Raw genomic sequence first — 21665 nt, 5'->3', positions numbered from 1 at the left:
AGGAAGCAGTAAGAGGATAAATGACTTCTTTCTGTTTCACTTACACACACATAAATTTGTTAAAATACAATCACTTTCATCATCTGTGTAGAGACAAATTTATTTTAAAGGGTAATTATCCCAATGTATAAAAAACATTTTTAAAATATGTTTCCTGGTGTCAATTCCAGTTGGAAAGTATTTTCCATTTCCTCTACCAAGAACTAACGTGATCACATAGTTTGGCAGTTACTCAGTATAAGGTTTTGACCTCTCTTGAGTGATATTAAGGCAGATTTTATTTTTTCCGATAGTCCCTGGACTTTGCCATTGCCTAGCTTGGAAAGACAGGAAACACACGTATTCAAAGTGCTGAAAATGTTATTGTATGCAATGATGGCAGTGTTAGTGAGCGGCTTTTCAAAGTACATGAAAAAATACACAGAAAACTAACCAACAGGCAGACCCTCCCTTCCAAAATTAAAATGTTTACATTCTGGGTGCTACTTCTATTCATTCGGAGGAATGATTCGATTAACATTTATGTTCTTGTGCTTCACTGAAATAATCTATTGTTTCTTACATGGGAGCCTTGACAAAGGCAGGGTATTTATCCCGCAGCAGGGGGGATCTGCCCAATGTTAATCACGATTGCAACCTGATGAGACTCAGCAGTTTGCAGCTGCTCCTTCACAGTCACTAGCTGCAGTAGCAAATTGATTTTTTTCTACTTTTATTTAACATAGAAACTGAAGAGTGTTTCTCTAGATGTTGACTGTTCATTGCAGCACAGCTCTCTGGCATTTCTTCGGCTCTGATGACCACACAAAACCATGAAGAAAGGGAATATTCCAGTGAATGAAGATATATTGTCAGCTCAAACCATATTTAGTTCAAACACAAGGTGATTTTCTGACCATGTTAAAAGGCTCATTTGACAGAATTTGGACAGACTTTTCCCAAAATACAAGAATATGTTACTGCAAAAGGAAAGAGAGATTTTCTTAGTGATTTAATGGGACAAGGGCTCAAAATATGTGGCAAGTACTACACACTACTCATCTTCTCAACAGCTAACATAGGCAATACTCTATATTTGAAGTAATGTGAAATAAATAACACATTCTCTGACTTTATCAGAGAAAGCCTGAGTTAGGAGCTCCTTCAGCAATGAATCATGGAACAGATTTTATTCCTTAAATATGTTGATTAATGTTAAATATAGGTTACTGGTGATGAAAAGGATATTTAGAGTACCATGAATTTAAAAAAATAATCACTTTGAGTAGTTGCATGCAAGAAAGGGAATTAAATCCACAACATGAAACTTGGGATCTGATGACAACAATTCCTATTGCAGACCCTGACACTCTCAGCACTAAATGATGAAAAATAATAAAAAAACCCTACTAATTAACTACAAAACAATTAGGAACCATGGTGAGATTAAAAGGCTAAAAAAGCAATACAACACTGGGCTGTTGCACAGATGCATATGAGGAAAGTTTTATGAGACAGCACAGGATAGAATGTTTGGGCAGTTTTGTTTTCATCTACTAAAAATACCTTCCAATTACAGCAGGTGCACAGAACAGCAGCCAGAGCAGGGCCAAGTTTACCATATCAAACAGGCAAAATGGACTTGGCAAGTTTAACCTAGCAAAGTAAAGGCTGGGAAAGAGTTTTGGAAACGATGCTATCACTGCAATGGACACAGAACAAGAATAAAGCGGTATAAGATGCCCATGTGTAATGTAGGCTGTTAATCACCAGGTGATGCTCAGCCATAGGAGGCATCGTCTTTGGGAAAGTAGCAGAGGTGAAAATGATAAGAAAGCCCTTAATTTGTTTATGATTATAGAAGCCAGTGTTAGCAGAGGACTGGCTTATGTTTGAAAGAAAGTAAGTAACAGTAAGTAGTATGTGGAAAATGCACCACAAAGTGTATCGCCAACACTAAATGACAGCACACACATTCACATTTCAGACATGATCTTTGCCTCAATGAAATCCTACTGGAGCAAGACTGATCCCTAACAGTAGGAACAGCTAACACTAACCAGCATTAGTTCACACTATTATTTTCTGGAAATATGTTCAAGGAGTTAAAAGCCAGACTTTCATCTGGGTACTTAGCAGTCCTTTCTGCCTGTCAGACCCATCTCCTGAAACACATGCTACCCAAAAGGCAAGTTTCATTAGCTGTGCCAATTCTGCACTCATGAGTAAATGTGCAATCTGGTGTACAGGAATTTACCAGCATGACCCCCATTAATAGTAATGCAAGTCATGTAACCGAGTTCCTGCTCATAGAGCTGAAAATTTACATTTTGCTGCCTAACCCTAAAGGCTGCCTTTTCAGTTAATGCTTCTCCAGAAAGAAGTTGGGATTCAAATTTCAAAGACCACATGCTGTAACACTGAGTAGCAAGAAGAGGTATCAAACAGTGACAGAGAGAGAACTTGGTCTCCCTTAAACAAGCTATGAAAGAAGCGGAGTATTCCGGGACTCAAATGAAAGGAAGAAAAAGCAGCCCTCAGTTTTGCAGTGTTTTATCACCATCACATAGTGATGCTTCAAACATTCTGTGCATCCCATAATGAAATTAGTTTTGTTATTCTGACTTATGTTTTCATGTTATAGTCACATATAGGGTCATTTGGAGAAGAGAAAGGAACAGTCCTGTCTCAGGATCCACATGTGACAGCATTAAGTCCCCTACCTTTTTCTCTGTCTGTAAACCAAGATGAACCATATTTATGTTCCTCAAATGATGGCAATTAGTACTTAAAATTGTAGACAATGTAATGAAACTTAACTTTGCTTCACTGAGCTTTCATGAAGATTAGAGGTTCTGATCTACAAGTGACAATCTCCCATCTCATGTCTAACCCATGACATTCACCCTTGCCCAGAAAGAGTCACAGCCAAAATGTGACTACAGGAATGACAGCCTCCTAGGATGTGTTTTGAAAATTGTGGCTGCCTTTCTGACCATAGCAGAGATAACAGTGAAACTCATCTACTGTCCTCAGTGATGACCTGGAGGAGTGACCTTCTCAAGCTGCAAGGGGGTATGGAACTCCCTTCGGCCACCTGTAGTGACTTTCTCAGGTTGCAGTGAGAGAACACCACTGTGGAGGTATTTTACTAGTGATGCCAAATCTGATTTTCATGAAACCCAGTTACAGAGCAATGTTTGGACTTCTCCCCATAAATTCAACATCAAGAAAGACATGTAGATTCTCCCAGGTGAAAAAACCTGAGAAGCTTAATCTGTGAACTTGTGTTTCATAAATGGAGACCAGATAGAGGAGAGAAGGTCATCAAAACACGTCTGTTTATAATTTGCAAATCCACTGCACAAATCCACTCTGATTCCACTTAGAACATCAGATGTGGATATTCTCATGTATCTCAGTTTCACTTAGATTCTCTATTATGTTTAAGTAAATATTTAAACGGCAAGAGCCCACACAGTTACTTATTAAAGACACAGCTGGTGTAACGATGCACAGTGAATGGAAAAGACATACAGATCAAGGGACAATGGGAGCCCTTGTCCTAAACACTTAACCATTGTATTTTACATTCTATGTCCTACTGTTTCCAAAAGCCAGGATGCAAAATTGTTGGAGAGGTTTAAGCAAGTAGTCCAATCTTTGTCAGACTTATTTTAAAGTAAACTAGACTAGATAGTGTCTGTACATGTAATAGTAATACCACAAAGTTCAAATGTTTATTTAGTCAACCAGCAGCAGTGGTGACACTCAGATTCCTGGATCTCACTCTTTTATTAGGTAATCTGCAAGATAATAGTCTTTTCCAGAGGTCTCACAAACATCTCCTCCACCAGAAAACTTTTTTCCATTTTTAGATAAAAACTTGCCACTTGACTTTTCTCACAGATGGAAAGACGGAAGAGTGGTTTTGGTCAGCCATCAGAGCGTGTTCCAACATAATGGATATTCCCTGAGCTCAGACTGAAAGCTGTGCTCTCCAGCCCGAACCTTGGCCAGGAGGTCTTCCGCCTGCTTTAGCCACCCCATTGAGTCTGTTGAAGGAGCTGAGGAGATGATTCAGCAGCAGACTGTAAGTATGGCCAAGACTTAGGGAATCCAAACCAGGATTGCTTGCCGATGAAACACAACGTACCTCATTACACTTGGCACCAGCAGGAGACCTATTTTCTTGGGGGTCAGATGTTGCATATTGTAAATTCTGCATTTGCTCAGTTCACTGTACACATTAAAAATCTATTTTAGAAAATCAGTCTTTTAGCAAAATGCTTTGCATGGCATAGCTTAATATTCAGAGCTTGGCTTGTTTGTCTTTTCAATAACTGCAAATGTGTAAGAAGAAAAGCCATCCTGAAGTCAGTGCCAGCCTTTCAGTGATTCCAAGAGTTTGCTTACCAGACAGTAAGTTACCCTTCTGTTTTTGTTAATTAGTAGCTAATGATTTATTGGCTGTTTGGAGTGGTTAAAGGTTAAAAAGAATCTGTTTCCTAGTCATTTTTTTTAATACTCTCCTCTGCATTGTTAATGCTCTGGTTCAGACCCCACTGCCCCAAAAGTGCTGGGTGGAAAATGCCTTATATTCATACTTTTTGGGGCTCTTTGCTTTCTAACGCTTCCAGCTACAGTAATAATGGGAGAAAATGGGGGAACTGGCATTGGGTCCTGCCGGAGGCTGCTGCTGGGGCTCCGGCCACCGCAGGGTCCCCCCTGCGCGGTTCCCTGGCGCTCATTAGGCCGCCCGCCAGCCGCCCTGGCTGCTTTGTTAACCCGCTGGCCTCTGCTCCGCGGTCTGATGTGGGGAAGGGAGGAACCCCTGCGATTCCCAGGCGATGCTGTGCTGCTTCAGTGGTCAAAAAGCTCATTAAGGGCCCACGGCGGCGGCGGCCTCCCTGGACAAGCTGCCGGAGCCCAGCCCCCCGCAAGGAAAATAAATAAATAAACAGGAAAAAATAAACAGGGAAAGCACACTGCTTGCAGTCCTTGGGGAGAGACTAGGAAATGCCAGAGGAGCTTAGCATGGACTTGCAGATCACTCTGATCAATCAGGAAACTCCAAATTAGGCCAGATTACAGAAACCACTAACATTAATCGTTGTTTTCTAGTTTCCCCTTACAGATTTCCAGAATACCTTTTAAATAGGTGGTGTGAGGAACAGATCCTGATTAGTCACCAGGGAAAGGCAGGACAAGTCATTTCACATAACCCCCTTACTCCTTTGATGTATGTATCCCCTTTATTCACTGAATATTTTAATGGCACTTCTTTATACAAATTTGGCTCAAGTCTGTACAGAAACATGAGAGCCCGTGACAGTGAAAAGGAAAACCAAAGAGCTTCCCATCAGTGAGTCAAAAATGCAAATCCTGAAAAGCCACCAGACCAGTTCCTTTTCCTAGAGAAACGCCCTGCAACACCAATCATCAGGATCTGGGCTGGCCCACAAAGTCAAGCAAGTTTTACTGGCCTCATTTGTTATCTCCTTTAGGGCTGCATCCAGAGGCTAAACTTTGATATTCAAAGCAGGAGGCTTTCAGCACAGCTATGAGAGTTGGCACCAGTGAATGGCACTGTCCGAATTGCTGCTGCTCTTCCAGTGGGGCAGAGATGGGGAGCAGCCCCTCCTGTCTCAACATGTGGCAATGGCACAGCAGGGCTGTGAAAAGCCATAGTTACAACAGACATGGCATCCAGATACGCTTCTTGCCTCCACAGCGTGACCATCCAGCTACTGCAAAGGGTATATTCTTAGTTTTGACTAACTTTGGCAAGGGCTGCTGTAGTGCTGATGGGAAGAATGAGTTTTCCCTGTCTGCAAATGGAAATTTTATCCTCAAATATGTATTCCCAGATGCTTCTCACCTCTTTGATGCTGAATCAGTGACACAACAAGACAGACCTGTTCTGGCTGTCAAGAGACCATTCCCTCTTCTCAAGACAACATTCAGTTTTCCATGTGGGAGACAGCACTCACCACAGTGCTCTGCTGATGTGGGTGCCCTTGTCCTCCCTCTACAGCCCTCTCTTCACTCTGATCTGCCCCTGTGGCTGATGTCCCTTCTCCTTCTCCTGCCCTCTGAACCCTTTTTCTGCCTATTTTGCTGCCTTCCTCTCTTTCCACCAACAAGGATGTTCTCCAGCACCCTTGGAGAACTGGGAAAGGAGAACATGTGAAGGATGCTAGAAGATCCCCCTTCTCTCCTTCACCTGCTGTCCTCTCCTAGTTCAGCAAACTCTCCTCCCTTTGCCATTTGTCTATAACTACCTGCCAAAGTACCACTCTAAAATATTTTGGCTTTATTTAAATCTTTTATGTTCTATGACATATTTTTGCATCCAGGATGTGAATGTTGCTGCTCTCAGAGTCCAGGAAATACCTGTGACACTTATGCACAGCAACTAACTCCTTCCTGGAAAAATCCCTGGTGACACCTTGCCAAGCAAGCTGCTGCTTAGTGTGGGTAATGGAGTCACATTTCAGCCTTTAAAATCCAGGAATCCCACACTTTTCTAAGGGGTCCCTCCCTGACCCCATGGCTGGATCTTTGTGAGGGTCTCCTGGCACACAGACTCCTGCAAGGCCAGGTAACTGCAAAGTGCTGTTTCGTCTCACTGCACAGACAGATACAAAATACCCGAAAAGTTACTGCAAATCGGTGAGCTACTGTAATTTACTACATGATTTAATGGAGATAACAGTGCACTTCAAAGAACATGCACCAAATTCCTGAGGTGCCATTTCAATGACTCTGCTGGCTTCGAGCAAGGCCTTGCCAGGCTGGACTGTACAGCACAACCTTCAAGCACTGTCCTCAGGGCCTTAGGGTGAGCCAAGGGCCATTCAGCTTCTGCCAGATCTCATGGAGGTCCCTTACATCTCCTTAGCCTTCCGGAGGAGCTGAAAATCACCATTTTGGGAGATGCCATTAAATGTCTTTGCATTTTTGCAGCGCAGAGGTGTCAGATGGCTTGAGCATCTGACATCAAAGAGCATCACTGGGTGCCAGATTCCCAAGGGTGACCAGAGAGCCCCACACCAGGAGGAAAAGCCACACAGCTGACACCCGGCTCAGGTGTGGGTTGGGCACAGACCTAGATGGGCACACAAGTTAAGCCTTTAAAACCTGGGTCATGTGAGAAGAGTAAGTACTGAACAGCCTTGCCAAAGATGAGGCTTCCAAAAGAGCAGGGACTCAGGCTGGTTTTGCCAACACATGGTCCCTGACTGTATGGATGTTTTCTAAAAAGTTACTGTTTGTGTTTGCATATAAAGTCACTACCACAGCTACCAGGGTTTTCAGGTGGTGTTTGCAAACTGTGAGAGCAACAGTTCCAAAAGCAGGAGGGGGAGGGAACAAGCCAGGCACTAGGTACACGCTTTCCCTCTCTTCCCCAGTCGCTGGAGAGATTTCTCAAAGCTGTCACTGAGAGCTGAGCCACTCAGTGCTGTGGAGCAGGTCACACTTTACATCTCAATGACCTCCAAATGACTTTCACTGCTTTACACTTTAATTTCCCGAGACACAGATTTAGAGGTGAGTTATTTGTTATTTTGTGTCAAGACAATGGAATGTCGCTCCACAGCCAAATCCTGATTTCCTTTCCCAGATATCAATCACTTCACACTTACCCTCTACCAGAAAAAAAAAAGCAAACAAAACACCAACAAAAACAATTACTACTAATTGAAATATCGGGGGAATTGCAGGGAGGGGCTTTTAAACTCCAGACTCACATGTGCCTGTTGCACAAGGATAGATCAGCTGCCCACCCCCCACCCCCTTACACCCACTAACACCTGCAGGGGCTCCACAAGAGCAAGAAAAAGTAAACATTAGCCAGGCAGCCCTCCAGTGCTTTCCAGGAGATGTTAGGAATGTAAATGGTTGCCATAGGCCAGACCAAAGTCCCACTGAGGGAGTGGTAGATGCTGTGGAAGTGTGTAAAAACAGGGCAAATGTGCAGCAACATTTTTCTCCTGGCTCTAGGCCTTCCACCTGCAATACTGCAGGCTGGAGCTCAAGACGGGTTTTCACAGGATCCTGTCACATTTTTTTGTATGGATGGGACTCCTGTTCTCATCTAATCAGTCTTGTGCTTTATACAACCAAAGAGCATCACCCAAAGAGTCCTGCTCAATAACATAGCTTGCACCCAAGCAAAAATTTTCCTTTAGAAAGGGAAATACTGACTTGATTTAAAGATTTCAAGGGACAGCAAGACCATCAGACCTGTGGGCAGATATATTAATTCTAATCAGAATCTGTCAAGGTTCAGTTTCTATATAGCAAATCTATGGTCTTACCTAGAGGAGGACTTTCATTGATGATCTTCTGGATTTGGGTGGAAGAGGATGAATCCTCAGCAAGGATGTGAGTGTCTGAATCATGAGCCAGAAAGCCAGGAAATGACTCAAAACTGAACTATTTTTTCTGAGATTACCTCTTCTCATGGCATTTTAAAAACTGAACTCTGAGCATGTGGGAAATGACATCTTTTGCATTCAGACACGAAGAACATATTTTATGTGTTTGACTAGAAAAACACTCTGAACTTTAAATGTAAAATGTGGAATGCATTCAGTAATGAAAAAATATACTTTCTTTCCTTCCTCTAGCTGCTTGTAATTTTAATTGCTAGTTTTTTTTTTTAAATGGCCATGCCCAGTAGCACCAAAAATACATAGTACAGGTAAGTAATACAAATGCATAGCTACAAATTCCTCATACCCTCATATTGTCCATGTGCCTCCAGCACTACCTACCACATCTTTCACCAATATACAAGCCTACCCACCAAAAAGCACAATAATCTGCTGATACAGCAACTCCCGTTCTTGCAAGAAAGTTGTGAAAAAGCTATCATAACCTGCTTCTGGCTAACCACCTTGGAAACCCAGTCAAATTTCCTTACCCTCTTGAGTTGAGAAGTAAATTAAAAGTGCATTTTTCTCAGGATGCTGCTTAAAAATTTTGGTTGCGGCTAGAAAAGAAAGTGACTTTTACACTTGAATTGCTTTTTTTTCTTGTAAAGCTGAAGAAACCCTGGTAGCTTTCTCTGTGAAGAAGAAGCCCCCCAGTTACACGGGTAAGTACAGCTAAGTCCTCAAGAACCTGAGCTAATGAATTGACTGTGGTTATGCTCCCTGTGGTTTTGGTGTCCTGTAAGCTTCCCTGTGTGTAAACTAAGGCAGAACTTTTGATCCCATGAAAATGCCGTAGAAGGAAAGGCATCCAGCACAAATTGATGATCTGGTGAAGTGTACCATCTATGCTCTGCTGCAAGTTAGCACCATCCACCACCTCCTTCTTGCTGCAACACCACTGACCTCTAGACCTCGCTGTGCATTCTGCTATTAAACAATTCACAATGAGATGGGTGATAAGGAAATGATAAAGTTGGAAGAAATATGGTTAAATCTGGTTTCTTTTAAGAGGAAGCACTACATTGTAACACACTTTCTGCCTTGCACGCTTAAGAGGGCTTTTAAAAGCTATATTGGCATTTCCTTGAAATACCATGAATTTAGGTTTTGAAATGCCACAAAATTCTCTTTCTTTCTGGAAAAATATGCCCAGAGAAGTAGGTTGCTCCTAATTGAATAACATTTTCAGTATTTCCAGTACGTCCCCACCTCCACAGTTTGCTTGACATAGAAATTACTATTCTGCATTTTTCTTTATCAGACAATGCCAAGCAATGCTGGAGCATGTCCGTGTCAATCACAAATGCAGTAAACACAGCAAGTCAATCTGAGCCAGCAAAATCCAAACTCTGGCAGTGTCCACATCTGATCAACAGTGGCATTACCATAATCTTCAACAACTGCATTGTTTATTTAAAAAGTCTCCCTCAATCCCTTAACAAATTAATCTGGAAGCCACCATGAGGATTAACTTCAAAAATCCTCCCTCAGATCACAATTACATCTGCTCAGATGTCACCAGTGATAGACATTTGCATAATTTGCACCCGTGATAGACATTTGCATAAGTCATACCCAACATCTATTAATAGTTGCTTTTCCAGTTATTTGACTTCTGTTGGGGTCTGTCTTTTCCAACCAAGTTACAAAACTCATCTGGGCAACCCTGCTCTGGTGTGAGAGGTGCTCCCCAGCACAAGGGATAATACCTAATACCTAAATCTAAGAATTTAATTGCCAACCACTTTTCCTGACCGTTCAGATTAAGAAGTAAATGATACTGGGTGGTGTCCTGGATACTGTGAGGGCAGGGTCTTTCACTCAGGGTCCAGTGACTAAAGTTATGCCTAGCTGGTGGCAGCTATGTGGCTTTTCTCCAAGGAGCTGGCAATCCCTATTCAGCTGCAGGCATGTGCCTGCCTCATAAATCACCCGCAGCGCTGGCAGCCTCCTTGGCAGGCTCAGCAGGGAGAGAGAGAGAGCTGAGCAAACAAGGTGTTTGTGCTGGAATGCTCGCACAAGGTGGGAGTGGGGTAGTGCAGGGAAGCCTGTGCTGAGCCACTGTGTGATGCTGCCTGTTGGTTCTGGGGCAACAGAGTGCTGAGAACCCAGAACTTCTAACAAGAGTTGGTTCCCTTTACAGGAAAGAAAGCAGTAACCAGCACCATCTGTATCTTTTGGCACAATTGTCACAATCTGAGTTTCACTACAACACTGTAGTGAAAGGCACTCTGCTTTTTTTTTTTTTTCCAAGGCAAAGTAGCAAAATCAACTGTCAGTCCTGGATACAGAATACATTTCCATAACAGGCAAATTTGCCATCATCAGAGACAGTCTGTGTTTTCAGAAGGAAGCGAGATAACCTATCTGTCAGCTCCAAAGGCACCTCGTGCAGGGGCACGTGTGCTGGAGTCAGCAGGGTCTGTGCTTGTCTCTGCAGCAGAACATCAGAGGTTGCTGCACTCATCCCATCCTATTCAAAACAAGTTGCTACATTAACCTCTCCAACACAGATCTGCACATTCCCGCTGCCTGTGACTGCCTGTGCCACTTGTGTTTATGCCCTTGGATTAAAAGGCACATCCTGCCTGCCCACGGCTGTGGATTGCAAGTGGCCACCAAGCTTCAGTTGCCCACAACTGCACCAGCACATAGCCCTGTAGATCTTGATTTTTGGAGTATGACTGTGTCACCCACCCTGGTGACTGGTGGCTGCACGAAACTTGGTCCCAGATGGCTCCTGGGTGGGAGAGCAGGGGTGGACCCAAGTTTTTAAAAGGTAAGTTTCGTGTACACATGCTCAAGTTGTTCAGCACTGCTCTGCCTCTCGCCACTGTTAGGCAGTTGTGTGACACAGGCTCCCAGAATCAAAACAGAGGCTCTAGTAAAACAAAGGCAGTGATGAATGTCAGAGATTTGCCATAAAGATAATCCTAAAGATAATTCTGCCAATGAGCGGTAGACATAACGTGTGCAAGAGTATAAGAAATACAGGGGTTTTACAGGACTGTACTTTCCAACTGGTTGATTTTTCTGCTTAATTTAGAAAACAGGGAGATGCATTCTCAGCTCCCCAGAAATACAAAAACTCAGCAAACCCCAAACTCAGCAAACCTTCCCTTTACATATCCACGCTTGCCAGGTAAACATAGCATTTTTTATCTCAAGGTCTTTCCTACTTATATAGGAATTAGAGAAAGTCCATTATAGAAAGTCTTTATCTGCTGAACACCAGGCCTGTTGTAAAGTGCTTATTTCTTGCTTAGTATCATCGTTTAACCCCAGCAAGCAGCTAAGCCCCACACAGCTGCTCGCTCTCTTTCCCCACAATAGAATGGGGGATAGAATCGGAAGGGTAAAAGTGAGAAAACTTGTGGGTTGAGATAAAAACAGTTTAATGGGTAAAGGAAAAGCTGTGCACACATGCAAAGCAAAACAAGGAATTCATTCACCACTTCCCAAGGGTAGGAAGGTGTTCAGCCATCCTCAGGAAAGCAGGGCTCTGTCACGCGTAATGGTGACTTGGGAAGACAAATGTCATCACTGTGAACATCCCCCCCATTCCTTCTTCTTCCCTTCAGTCATATGGCATGGGCTACCCCTCTGGTCAGCTGTCCTGGCTGTGTCCCCTCCCGACTCCTTGTGCACCCCCAGCCTCCTCACTGGTGGGGCAGTCTGAGGAGTAGAAAAGGTCCTGACTCTGTGTGAGCCCTGCTCAGCAGCAACTCAGACATCCCTGCGCTACCAACACTGCTTTCAGCACAAATACAAAACACAGCCCATATTAGCTACTGTGAAGAAAGTTAACTTTACCCCAGCCAAACCCAGTACAATTGGGCATGACAAAAATCACACATGGAGATGATGAGTGTACGTAGAGTGAAGGTGGGTGGTTCAGAATAGATCTGCAGATGCTTTCTGTTTTCTTTTAACATTAAGAGCATTGACAGATACTATCTTCGGGTACATTCTCAATTTATGCCTCTTCAGACATCTATATTCACAGAACTTCCATACGAAATTCCTTTTTCTGACCACCATATTGCCTGACTAGCTACAGGAACAGCATCAAATGAAGCCCTGACCTGACCTGGGATTGCTTTTTTCTTCCTGACTTTTCCTCCATGACCCTACCCTTCCTTCTACTTTATCCTGAGTCCCGAGCAAGTGCAGATAGGATCTGTTTCTCTGTTGCAAACAGCTTCATCCCAAGTCTACCTCAGGTGGCAGCAGTTCCAAATCGATATCATCCTTAAGACCCTCAGCTGCCCATAGCTTCATCTGGATCACAGCAAAGCACACAAGCACTGTCCAACAGCGCTGGAGAGCCACTGCTCAGATGGCATGAACAAATGGGGGTCACTGAGGTGTCCCAGATACGGAGGTGGTTAGTTTTGTCCAAATATATACTACCCCTGGCATCAACAGCCAGTCTGTGGGCACTACTAGTGATCCACAGTATGGAGGATTTGTGGATGCAGACTTCAAAAAATAAGCTCTGCTTATTTACAGCACAGCTGTAGGGGCACGGGTAAATAACCCTTCAGGGGCAGCTTTGGCCAAGGAACCCACAGGTGAGGGAGAAAGCTGCCTTCCCACCCACTCGCTCGCCTGCTGAGCAAGCACAAGGGGAGAGCTGCGGCACCCACCCCAGGTATGGAAAATAAAATACAGTGCGGGACTTGGCACTGAAACACAGGGTGTTCTGGCACCTGGAAACAGCTTTCAGCCAGTGGATGAGGGATAAAACCTCCATAAGACAGGAAGGTACTGGCAAATTCTAGAGCATGAGTGGGCTGAGAGCTAAATCTCTACAGTATTAGCTCAGTCTTTGGTGATATTCAAGCTGCAGCATGCCCCAGATGAAGGCCAGTTAACTCAAGAGAAACCACCACTTACCATAGGCAGATTTTTGAATTCATATGTGAGTCTGAAAGCAATGCACCTCCTGTTCTTTGAATTCACAACACGCCAAAGAGCAACACTAAGCAGCCCTCACTTCTTTCAAGTTTATCTCTAACTGAAGAATTTGCCTGTTTTCTCCAGCAGTTGTCGCCAGGCTAAGTACAGGTCTGGGTTCTGCCGGGTGGGAAGCTTATAGGGATGAGAATCAGCAGGTCCCTACTAACTGTAACCATTCTGAAGGAGTGGGCTACTCCCAACACAGCCAAGTATCTGAAGCAAAAACCATGGCACTCCTCAGTCGAAGACATTCAAGGAGGGAGAGAAAGAACAGCAGCTTACTATTGTTTATCAGATATGAGAAGAAACCTCATCCCAATTATGGAAAAAGAGTAGTATTTGTACTGAATAGCAGTCTAGGAGACTGCAAGCTCCACCAGTACAGTGGAGACACTCTCCTAGGCACCCATCATTTTACACCTCTTGACCATAAAAGTGGATCCCACCACATACACTGTCTAACAGCATACAAAAGTTGTTACTTTTGTGAGTCATTCTGTGAGTCATTCAGGGGTTTTTTGTTCATCCTATTCCCCAGAATTACTGCACTGCACATCAGACACTCAGTGGTAGCTTGTTTCTATATGCTGTTAGGCTTTCTGTCACTGAGGTTAAATTAACCTGTGCTCCCTTAAAGAGATGCAGCAGGACCTTCTGCCTAAAGAGCAGTAACATCCTTAAGCAACTCTGATGTTGTATATATATAAGTAAGACATAATATACAGAGCATATAAATATAAATATACAGGTACATGCCCTCTATAATTAAAGGAACATGTCCATACTCAAAACATTTTTATGTTGTGCCAAATGATGAATTCTACCCTGAGGTAATGAGTCAGGTAAAACATTAACATAAGTTCGATGGTATATCTCAAATTCTGAACAAAACTGTGTTTCTATCAGAAGTTTGGGAGAGTGGTTTGAAGTTTTCATTTAATTAAAAACACCACTCACTACTGGACTCAGTAAAATCTGCTGTTCCAAGTACTACCTACAATCATACACGATCCTGTACATGCAATGAATGCCAGACAGTTCATGTGATGTCACTGGTATTGAGCATCACTACCATCAAAAACGAGTTTGCTTCTATTCCAAACAAGTATCAGCATGGCTAAACCTGGTGACTGTCACTCATGCTGGCAGGTTCAGGAGAGTCAGTGTGGATCACTGTCCTTCAGAGGCTGACTATATTCTCATAATGTGGAAAGGAAGTATAGTACTGAGGCAAGTAGGGCAGCTGACACTGCTGCTGCCCCTTACACCAGCTATCCTGTGAACGAGCAGCAGGCTCTTTCTACTATTTTTGATCAGTTTTATTTGTCAGGCTGAAATCTTCCCCCTCCTCCCACTTTTCCATCCAAAATAATTTTTTAAATTCCATTTCTTCTAAATTTCTTATCAATATATATGCCTCTTGAGAAAGCAGGTCACCCATGGGTTACCCTTAATTCAATACCTCCTGCTGAGTTTAGTGGCTGCAAGACCAGGACCCTGCTAAGTAATGTGTTTGAGCTACCAGAGTCAGCAGTGACTTTCCTCCCCATCTCCCCCCATCTGTCAGCAAACATCTATAATGGCAAGTAACAGGTAAACTGATACTTCGCTACTGGGAAGCTGACAAACTCCTAATACATGACTGAAACTAGATAATGGTTATAAAACACTCCTAGTTCACTTCTGCTCTCTTATAACTTCTAATTCCTCCCTCTTGGCATCTTCCCTTCCAGAAATTCAATACACAGCCAACAGTTAGTACAAGTTCCATGTGCTTCCCTCAGGCACTTCCACTGAAACCAAGTGTGTCAGCTGGTTTCCTCCAATGCAGGGAGCATCCATTTCCATCACTACACAATAAATGAAACTACATTGCTTCCCTTCCTCTGATACAATCTGTTTCCTTACTGCAGTGTTTTACAGTGCTGGCACATACCAGGATTGGTAAGAAAGCATCAAATGCTTGAGCTGACAGAGAGCTGGTTTGACGCCTTTCTGCAAACACAGTAGAGCAAAGCCTGCTCTGGACTTACCTTTTATTGATGAGGCTCCAGTGTTTGACCCCAAGTGGAAGGGGACCTTCATGATATGGAGTTAATCCTAAACCATCATTTTTCAACAACACTAAAGATAAATATTACCAAGCACATCACTTCTGAGCTAAGTACAGAAAATAATTTACAGGAGACACTTCTACACTTGTTTCTTGTTTCACTGTGCTTATTAACAAACTGGCTTTATGCAGGGTGACTTTGCACACCACGAGGATGTGTGTGTTAAGAAAATAGCTGCTGCGGAAGTTTTTTAATGCAAGGCAGACAAATCAATAAATTTGATCTCTATGGATATCTGGGATGATGATTATGCATTTCCCACGGACAACATTGGCAAGAGATGTCTAAAAAGGAGCAAAGACCAGAAGCTCCCCAGGCAAACAGCAGAACAGAAAAAGGAGCAAGGAGCCCCAAAGCGATGCTGGTGCAGGTAGCCCCTATGGCCCGGTTACCAGGGATGGGGTGCTGCTGCAAAATGCCAGCAAGAGACAGAGGCAGACAGGAACGAGGAGAGTCCAGAAGGGCCTGGACATGAGGATCAACCTCACGATGAGCTGGAGACGGAGGAGGGGAGGGAGACAGCTCAGGGGAGATCCGCCTGCTCAGAAAGGTTGCACAGTGTCTGAGCAGAACAAAGGGGCTGTGTAGCCTTGAGATGGTGAACTGGCGCTGCAGTAGGATTTTGGAAGAGCGGAAGGATGCAGTACCTGCAAAATAATATGTGTGCATAACTTAAGGAAACTCATGAGTTTTGGTACTCTGTTGTTCAAACATCTCAACTGTGTCAAGTTTAGACACAGCATCCCATTTTTCTTGGCACAACTCGAATCCCTAAATTATCTGTCTTTTCAACCTACTCACAGGAACTTCTAGCTTTGTTAAAACATGAAGTAGCCAAGAAACTGCTTTACAAACAAATACCAGCTGAGGTGAGGGCTTAACCCTGGGGCAGGGTGCGGGGGCAGCCCAGCGGGCAGGGCTGCAGAGCTGCCTCCAGCTGTCACTGCCCTGCACCACTCCCTCTTTCACTACTGGAGAGCTGGTGCATCATATGCAATTCTCAGACATGCTGGGAAGTCCTGAGAGCATGCTGAATACATACTGGTGAGCATATCCTACTTGTGCCATTTACTCAATATTGTGAGCTGCCCCCTCCAGCCCAAACTTAACCATTCTGCAAAAAATACTGCTAAGGGGAAGGTGATGACCTCGGTCTCTCACACGGACAGCAAAGGGCACGGTGCTACTCTCCACACAGTGACCCTGCTTTTCATCACTTTCATGTCATGCAAGTGGCAAAGGCAGTGAAGTCAGCAGTGTTTCCTGGTGTTTCCCTCTGCTCTCCCTCTCTGCCCTGAATTTCCTCCTGTTCAGTGGAGACTGGCTCATTTCACTTAAAAAAACTCGGGCAGAAGAAGAAAATGATGACAGGACACACATGTTAACAACGAAAAAACATCAGCTGCTAACATGGCTCACCTACCAGTCTGCTTGAACTGCAGCAAGCCCTGAAAATGAGGCAGGGGTTTATTTTTAACATCTGTGTCAGATCTCTTTGCCTTTTAAAGAGTGTCTTTCTGCTGCTCGGGCCCCTTATCTGCTCAATGGCACTTCAGAGAGTTGCTCCAGCGGCTCTCCCTGTGCTCAGGAGCCTGAAAGCTGGAGTGTCCCTCCACTGCCTCAGCAAGTGCTGTTCACTCTGCTAGAGTCATCCTCTAAGAAATATGTACACATGGAAACAGGGCATACTGCAGATTGTGAGCAAGAGCCTCACCATGTCCACAGATGCATGCATGGCAACACACCAAGTTTCACTTTTATTTCTCTGGGCTCCAGACAGCAGAGTATATAACGTATCTTAAGCACAAAACTTAATTAAGTTTTAAAATTTTATTTAAAAAATATAAAATACTAACAGAAAGCTTTTCATTGCCTTGATAAAATATCCTTAGGCTAGGAGACCCTATCTAGGAGTCAGAATAAAATTTTAATCCTCCCATTCAAACTGCCACACAAACTGTGATGAAAGGATGCAGCACTGGGAAATAAAGAACTTGCTGACCATATTAATCCTTCATCTTCCATTCAGGTTCCTACACCAGTATCCTGTTTCCTTTTTAACAGCCAACAATGCTTCTCTATTTCCTTATGTGATCCCCCATAATGCTATCATGTCAGACTTAAAAGCAATGCTTCTTAATCACTAAATGAATTCTCTAATTTTTGTTATGGTTTATAGAAGATCTCTGACATCTACCTGTAAACAGTGACACTGTACACTCTAAAAGCCTACTTTCTGGTTCATCATGAAATGGCTGCTTTGCACAGAGAGCCTGCAATCCTTTTAATTCAGTCAGACTGACCCCATGACCAAGTGACAGTGACCAAGGGTGCAGCTGAGGGACAGGGACCCCAGAGTCCACCTCTGAGTGACATGGACAGCATTCAGTGATATCTTTTGCATTTCTCTTGTGTATCTTTTTATAAAGCAGACAAAAAATTACTGAGTAAGACAGTGCTTTACTACTGATAGGTGTGAACCATTTAATAATCATATTTTCCAAACCAGAGAAGCTAGTGCAAGCTAAACTTGTCATTTGACACAAGAAAATACAGCTATAGGGAAGAATTTTCTTTGTTTCAGAAAAATTCTACACTAATAGTTGGCTGTTATTACACTGAAGGCTCCTCCATAGCACAACTCCTTAACAAGATACAAGTGAATCAGTTGGTTTAGATACACTGACACTTGTAACAGTTTAAAAAACTGAAAATTAAAAGAGTTCCAAGTACCTGATGTACTACGTCTGATTTTGCCTTCCTGGGTCAAAACTCAAAAGCCCTATGAGAGAATATTTGTCCCAGGCAAGGTTAGCAAGACTAGTACCATTTGTGCAGAGCTATACCAATGTGCCTGGTTAAATAAATAAAATTCAGGTCACCTGCATATGTCAGGTCAGAGCTAGATGACCCACACCTCTGTTGCTGTATAAATAGTAGGGTTATCACCAACAGAGTCAGTCTTACCTTATTGTAGTACTGCACCTGAACCGAGTGCCACTGCCCATCGCTGACCCCTCCCGCAATGAACGGCGCCACTGTAGTGGTTGTCTCTCCTGCAAAAACAGGGGGAAGGGAAAAATAAGTCACCATCACTGCAAGAAACACAGAGAGACTCTCATTGGGCACACATGCAACTACCTTGCTTCATCAGGGGGGAATTTGGGTTTTGTCCTGCAAGACAATAAATAACCCCAGTTTCATGGAGTTACTCTGGTGCACAAAAACCAGCTTCTTGTGCATTTGGGTGAATTATGTTATTTTTTATCATGTTTCTGTAAAGCATGGTAGCAGATGCATTAGGTAGATACAGCTGTTGCTGAAGTGATCAGCTGAGGGAGAAATGTACATGAATTTCCCTGCATTTCCGCCAAAAGCACCCTTTGAGGTTTTTTACTATGATGACTATTGTGATGGGATATTTTGCCAGGGAAGGGAAGCCTACTCCCTGTTAGAGCTGAGAAAGCAAAATCCAAAAGTACCCATGGTAACCTTGGGCCCCAGCAAAATTTTTACCAGTGATTAATGAAATTATTGGCAGCCTTTAGGTATTTAAATTTGAAAGCAAGACGTTGCCATTGCAATTGGAAAGCTGAAGCTTTTTAAGCCAGGACTGAGTCAGCAGAACCAGCTCAGTAACCAGGCATATCTGTTTCGAGGTAGCAGCAAAATAAACATTCATGTTGAAAGTACATAACAGGCCTGGCACAGAGAAGGGATTGCTCGCTTTTGCCTTTTTTTTTTTTAACAGTTGGAAAATTCTACATAATAAACCACAGGAAAAGTAACTCCCCCCTGTAAGCTAACAAAGCTCATAGTATTGTTGAGCTTAAAATGTACTTTCAACTCTCTATCTGCAACAAATACCTAAGTGAAACATTATTCTTGTGTCCCCTACTCTCCTTTAACTCTCATCCCTCATATTTCTGTTATTTAAACAGTACATATTTCAGCTTAGCATGTATGACATCCTGCTGTGATGGTTTTTATCATATAGTGATAAAATCTGTGCTAATAACTGGGCTTTTTACTCAGCTATCAAGTGTCTGAAAAAGAAAGATCATTGTTCTGCAATCTTTTTGCTTTGCTTTCTGTGAAAAAGTTGTTGCGACAGGTAATAAAGTGAGATCAGGTGTCCAAAACTTGTACTGTTCGTTAAAAGCCACTTAAAACTATAAAACATAAACCATTCTCCTTCCAAAGAAAATACCATTTGTAATATGCAGGACCAGACCTGCTCTCAGGTGCAGCAGTGCAAATCTAAATTTAGTTTCATGTATCTTAAAGGAGTTCTTTCACATTCAAATGCATACAAGTGCAAGCAGAATTTATTTTTTTCCCATTCATCCTCAGGGTACCTTCCAAGCAATTTCGTTCAAGTTTAGACAGGCGGAGCAGAGCTACAGAAGAAAGCACATCTCTCTGCAGCACACTATTTCATTACACTAATCCATTCAGAAACCTGCCTTAAAATCTAATTTAGACAACTTTGAGGTAATAAAGGGGAAATGTAACCGGATCTCTTCAACCCAAAGGGCCCAGATATTCACTTAAGCATCGCTGGTAAATCAGTGGGGTCACACAGGATTTACCATGGGGTCTGAGGGCAGCAGCCATCACTGGTGATGAGTGTGCAACACCAACGTGGGCTGTGCTTCTGCTTCTATGGCTTTACTGCTTGCAATGTCTCACTCTCCACAAAAATAAAACAGGAGGTGACTTGAACTCCAATGTCTATCCTGAATATGGATAACGGGAAATAGCGGGATTAGCTCCTGAATTGCGTGCCCAATACAGAGGCATAAACATCTCGCTTGACCTACACATAACTCCACGTGACTTACAGGACAACAGCCTTCCCCAGATATTTGTCTTTGTCTCAATGGAAAAATACCTTAAACCTGAGACAACCAGAGGTTGTCTGCACTACTGAGATTTCGTTTAGTCACCAAAGCCTTGCCACTGAAAGCACAGATCTGCTTCTGGGGATATGTACTGCTTGAACTTTGCCTGTCAGCCCTCCTCTCTCTTCTCCTGCAAGCTCCAGAAGACACTGGTTTAGTCCTAGTGCAGAAAGCAAGCAAATGCCAAAGCTGCCACTTGTTTCCTGGCCTACTGTAGCAATGAGTGGGCAGCTAAGCTCTCCTAAATTTGTTGCTGTTTATGGCTTCTTCTAAGAGGAGATGCTTCTCCAGTGCAGAAATGCATTCTAGAGACAGCGCTGCTCCTCCTCAATCCCTAATGAATGACAGGCAGTTTTCACTTCTGCTAGCTTTTCCTTTGGCTTGCATGGATTATTTAGATAACATTTATGCACCTATGTTCCTCTGATGGTGTAGTGTAAAAATGCATAAACACACAACACTTATCACAGTGTGATAAAGAGAAGTCTCATTTAAGCAAACACTGGCTTGGGGGCCAACATTCAGGCTAGCCCCAATCTTTTATAGTAGTCATAAACTCTGGCTTTTATAACTGATATGTTGACAAGCTCCTGCCTACGACCGTGAGTGTAATCACCACAAACCGCTACAATCTAGAGTACACCCGGCATCAGTTGTGTACTGTGCAATGTCAGCCAGTAAATTAATGAGGCAGCAAATAGCCCTATAAAATCACTGAAGTGCATTTCCAAACAGCTTGAGAGGATCTTCTGACCTCTAGCAGAAACGCTCAACTCAGATGGGACCTCACCTGCAGAGAAGGTGAGCTGGATCTGCTCCTCAATGATCTCCAGGGCAATGAAGTCGTGCTTCTCGTTGAAACGCCCATTGTAGAGGAGGAGAGCATTCCTCTCCCTGGTTGCAAACCTAGAACACAGAGACATGGAGTTAGTTTCTGCTATAACAGCTTATGGATTGAAAACTGATGGTCAAGTCACCCAGAAGAAAGATGGCATTGTGTTTAGCAGAAGAACAAGCCTTTGAATCAATCTTCAGACAGAAAATTGTAAAACTGAGGAGTCAGCCACAGGATAAATCTACTCTTTCACAATCAACAAGGCAAGCAGATGGGAATTACAGAAATCTACCCTGCAGAGGTCTGCTGACCCTCAGGAGGGCTAAAATTAGGCAGACACAAGATGCAACAGCAGTATCTGACACTTGCCAAACAGTAGCACTTCTTGTGCTCTGCAAACAGTCTGACAGCTAGAAAGCATTTTCAC

The 21665-nt window shown here is 43.2% G+C and overlaps 1 protein-coding gene across 5 annotated transcripts in view; it reads right to left on the bottom strand.

The window, feature by feature from the left end:
* The window catches only part of CELSR1 (cadherin EGF LAG seven-pass G-type receptor 1), a 168427-nt gene that overhangs the window by 52286 nt on the left and 94476 nt on the right, over window positions 1-21665 (bottom strand). For all 5 annotated transcript variants that reach the window (XM_032105934.1, XM_032105935.1, XM_032105930.1 and 2 more), the window contains exons 4-5: window positions 21194-21309; window positions 18467-18555 (exon numbers count right to left, since the gene is read on the bottom strand). In XM_032105934.1, the coding sequence (XP_031961825.1) occupies window positions 18467-18555; window positions 21194-21309 (205 nt within the window). The remainder of the gene's footprint in view (window positions 1-18466; window positions 18556-21193; window positions 21310-21665) is intronic.

Source organism: Corvus moneduloides, chromosome 4 (genome assembly GCF_009650955.1).
Source record: "Corvus moneduloides isolate bCorMon1 chromosome 4, bCorMon1.pri, whole genome shotgun sequence".
NCBI lineage: Eukaryota > Metazoa > Chordata > Aves > Passeriformes > Corvidae > Corvus > Corvus moneduloides.
The sequence above is the reverse complement of the archived record's forward strand: the minus strand, read 5'-3'. Positions and strand labels throughout refer to the sequence as shown.